The 4,420-nt window shown below is 35.0% G+C and overlaps 1 protein-coding gene across 1 annotated transcript; it reads right to left on the bottom strand.

Annotated features, from left to right (window-relative positions):
- Window positions 1-542: 542 nt before the first annotated feature.
- LOC145165558 (uncharacterized) lies at window positions 543-4,213 on the bottom strand. The gene is made up of 7 exons (XM_079084303.1): window positions 4,078-4,213; window positions 2,946-3,305; window positions 2,635-2,862; window positions 2,210-2,564; window positions 1,964-2,088; window positions 1,589-1,724; window positions 543-905 (listed from the first exon to the last, which is right to left on the bottom strand). Exons 2-7 carry the CDS (start codon window positions 3,287-3,289, stop codon window positions 666-668), a joined length of 1,428 nt encoding a protein of 475 aa, XP_078940429.1. The 5' UTR covers window positions 3,290-3,305; window positions 4,078-4,213; the 3' UTR covers window positions 543-665.
- Between the last annotated feature and the right edge of the window lie 207 nt (window positions 4,214-4,420).

Below are 4,420 nucleotides of genomic sequence, written 5' to 3' on the forward strand. Positions count from 1 at the left end.
TATACTATATAGTAGCTATAGCTGATAAGTTTATATTGCTAGTTCTTGCATGTAAGCCTCTAAAAACATTACAAATACATTTAAAACAGGTTTAAAAGGCTAAATGCAAAAAATAACAGTGCATTTCAGGTCACTCTACATTTTTTTAAAAATTTTCGTCATTAGTAGATTGTATCTTGAAAGTAGAATTCCAAAACTGGTTTTGATTCTGTTTTTGCTGACATGCTCTGCTTTGAATTTCTGTGTTGCATAAATTCACTTTCTTCTAAACATATCCAACATGTATGAACAAGTAGAAAACATTGGTGGAGGAAAACCATGACTTGTGCCACCAGCAATGCCGTAAACCCTCTAGTTAAAATTATTTATCAAATATAAGATGAGAATTTCTTGGATTTTGTGTATGCTATTTTCATTTTCATTTTTTGTAAAAACATTTGGAACAATTTTCTAATATTTATAATGTCAAAGTCGGGTTTGCACAGAAACTTATAACCTGAGAAAGTAATGGTACATGAAAGAAAATAAAAGGTATAATGGTATTGGCGTGAGAAGAAATAAGATTGAAATTGTAAAGTTAAATTCTTCTTCTACAAAAAAACAAAATTGTCTAAAGAGAGAGGAGAGGAGAGGAGAGGAGAGGAGGCATCTAAAGACAAGAAGAGTTAAAAGCCAAAGAGACCAAGTTCACTTGCTTTCTCCTTCTCAAAAGTCTCAAAGTATTGGTAGATGATTGTGACGGCAAGCAAAATCCCAGTGCCTGAACCAATGGCTCCCATGAAATCTGCCAAAACAGTCAACGCCCCGATGCACATTCCTCCGAATGCAGCTGCTGTTGGAATGTACCTGTTCAGCTCCTTCTGTAGGTTCGAGTCCCGATGCCCAGGCATCACCATTTGTTGCTCCTATTATCACAACAGTCAGATTATTTTTAATTTTAAAACATATTATTATATGTATGCATGCAACCTACTTTCATTTACAGCATATTATACTTTAGTTTCTTTTTTCTTATACATAATTTTAAAATCCTAAGACATTGCTTTTTTTTCTTATGTGAACCACCAACCATTTGTTGCTGTTGTAGGGTTACAAACAACAACCTACTTTTACTCACTTAACATCTTACTTACTTTCATTTCTTTCTATCACAGCTTTATACTTTTTTTATACTTATTAGTATACTTTGAAAACTTTATCTAGTCAAACTCAAATCTTATTCTTATCAGGATAGTTCCTACCCAAAATTGCTTTATTTGAACCACTCCTGTAGGGTGGGTGGATCAGGGGATTCCAAACAATCTAAATAGCAACAGACTTGTTTATTACATACAGAGCATCTATCTTCCTATCACAAGGTTTTTTCTGTACTTTGAAAAATCCAACCCATCCAATACTTTCAATCTTTTTTGCACTCTTGAAAAATATCGCTATAATTTTCTAGATTTTTCAAAGTACAACATTGTAATAGGAAAAACTCAAAGTAGAATGCTCTGCTCTGCGCATTTAAAACACACCCAACCCATATTTACTCAAATCCAGGCCACAATTACCAATGACTGTTTTGAATTTAGCATAAGTAGCATACCTTCAGTTGCTTGGCCACATCTCTAGCAGATGATCCGGAAACTTCAATCCAAGTTTTTGAGAATAGTGCACAAGCTGTCAGCATGAACACCAAGTAGAAAAGAGCATGGAATGGGTTTGCTGCCATATCTGCCAAACTGATCCATCAACACAACACAACACAACACAATACACATTAATTAAACCACTCAAAACTAACAAAATAATATATCAGTAAATTATACAAAATTGCAGCTTCAGTCCAAATCTTGAAATTGTCCCATTGCTAGTATTTCGTTTTCAAAAATTGCAAGTTTAGTCCAAATTTTCAAGTCATTTAATATTCGGACAATCCAAAAATTTAGTCCTAATAATATATAAATAATATCACGTTTACCTTGAAGGTGCAGTGACATAGTAAGCAATGCCGCCAACAGGGACAGACTGGCCAGAGTATTCAGACTCCTTCCACTTTCCCAATAGATCAACCAAGAAATTTCCACTGTATTTTCTGTGTAGCAACTGCCAATCAAGCAAATAATATATATATATATATATATATATATATATATATATATATATATATATATAAGCAACACAAATAAAGAGTGATTCAAATATAAATATAAATATAGGTATATACCTGAGAGATGAAATAAAGGTTGGAAACAAGTGCGGATTGAAGAATGATTGGCATGTTGGAAGTGTAGAAGAGCTTGATGGGATAAGAGCCTTGTTGGCCACGGGCATTCTTGGATCTCACAGGCAAGACTACCCGGAAACCTTGGAAGTAGATGACAATCAGGAAGATTAAAACAGTAGCCAGTAGATTTGTCACATTTGGAAGATTTTGCCTGTAGAAAGCTTCCCGGAGTGCCCGAACTTTATCTGACCGGGTAATCAGAAGATGGAATAATGCAATAACTGCACCCTCAAATTCAGCACCACGTCCACTGTTTATGGTTGTTGGGCTAAATGCTTTCCAGATGATGCTTTCACTGCATATCATGTTATCAAATATCCATCCATCTTTTAACTAACTACAATTTACAATTTAATTAAGCTTACCAGATATTAGTGGCTATGAACAATGAAATTCCAGATCCAAGGCCATATCCCTTCTGGAGAAGTTCATCTAAACATATCACAATGATCCCAGCAAAACATAGCTGAACAATGATCAGAATAGCATTCCCAACACCAAGCTGACCAACACTGCCATACATTCCTGATAGAACATAAGCCACAGCCTCACCAACCGCAATCAAGATTCCCAGCAACTTCTGAGCACCATTCCTACAAATATCACAACTTCCAATTAAATATATACTATATATCATGAGATATGAAATAATAATTTTAACTATTATCAAACTCACAATAGTGCACGATCCTCACGAACATTGTTGTCCACTTCAATAATCTTTGACCCAGCCAATAGCTGCATAACAAGTCCAGAAGTCACAATGGGAGTGATACCCAACTCCATCACAGTCCCACGGTTGGAAGCCAGAATAACACGCATCCAGTAAAAAGGGTCTGCACCAGTTGTCGAATGGATGCCATACAGAGGAAGCTGACTGCACACCAGGAAGATGAAAAGAGAGATCACAGTGTATATCACCTTCTCTCTGAAGGGAACTTTCCTATCTGCGCTTTGGACTTCTGGCAAAAATGCAAGAAATGGTCTAACCAGATGTAACACTCTAAAACCGCCTCCCATGGCGCCACCCAACCTGCTGTTAAGTCATTTATGTAAAACCAACCATTAGATTACATTGTATAAGCAGGCCAAGTGAGAAAATATTCATTTTATCAACTGTGAGTGCGTGCCAAACATGTGAAACAACACAAACAATCAAACATACATGACTATTGGAGACAATTTTAACAAAACAAAACAAGATCAGCAATTCCAGCACGTATCCAAGGTATTGATAAAAAAAATTCTTCAGTTGAGACAATGTTCTGTTCTAATAGATTAAAACACACAATGTATACAAGTAAAACGATAACTCATTGCACTACATGCTGGACTTTATCAGGCATCAGCATTGCACAACTTTGTTTAACATCTAAATTTCCCTAAAATAATAAATCATTTTGGTTTCAATTACTCCATATCACCATAACATAGCAAATAAAAAAAAAATTCAATTCATTGACTTTCAAGTAATGCAACCTCTTAATCTTCTCATTCTATTAGAAATTAAATCATTGAGAAATGAGATACAATGAAGGACATAACTAGAGACGGAAATCAGTTTGAGCGTCGTTGACCAACCGATCTAAATCTTACACACACATCAACAGATCCACAACCAGTCTAAACATAAAACTCAAGCATCGGCATGAAAACACAACAATACCGCCACCAGTTAAAAAATCAGTACAGATCGAGTCATATAGCAGCTGATTTGAAACTTTCTACATCGACTTTTTCGAGAAAAACAATCCAATTTTGGATGAAAATAGACATAACCAGATTAATAAGATAGATCAAGTACTTACAGCGTATGATTTGATAGAGATTTGATCTAATGGGTGGAGAGTTAGTGTCCTAGGGTTTTATATCGGAGAAATGGGGATGGAGATTGTTAACATGAACGGAGAGATAACGCGTAAACGTCCCCGGTTAGAAAAGATCTTCTGTACAACGGAACATATAAAAGGAAATTTTATAGAAAGCACCCTTTATCTTCAGCCCATATTTCGAAATAGTCCCTATAACTCTTAAATAGTAACAATGAACCTCGATTATGTTTTTGACTCATCTTGGTGTGTGTATCTAAACATAGACTCTAAATCCAAAAAAAAAAAAATAAATAAATAAAAAAACGAAATAAAATAAATT

Source organism: Lactuca virosa, chromosome 1 (genome assembly GCF_052849685.1).
Source record: "Lactuca virosa cultivar CGN04683 chromosome 1, Lactuca_virosa_CGN04683_v6, whole genome shotgun sequence".
NCBI lineage: Eukaryota > Viridiplantae > Streptophyta > Magnoliopsida > Asterales > Asteraceae > Lactuca > Lactuca virosa.

Bases quoted from the DNA above. Each gene is read 5' to 3' on its own strand.
- LOC145165558 (XM_079084303.1), bottom strand. From the start codon at position 3,289: ATGGGAGGCGGTTTTAGAGTGTTACATCTGGTTAGACCATTTCTTGCA. The intron at 2,863-2,945 runs GTGAGTTTGATA...TGATATTTGTAG, and splicing joins CGTGAGGATCGTGCACTATT to GAATGGTGCTCAGAAGTTGC. The intron at 2,089-2,209 runs GTATATACCTAT...CTTGATTGGCAG, and splicing joins ACCTTTATTTCATCTCTCAG to TTGCTACACAGAAAATACAG.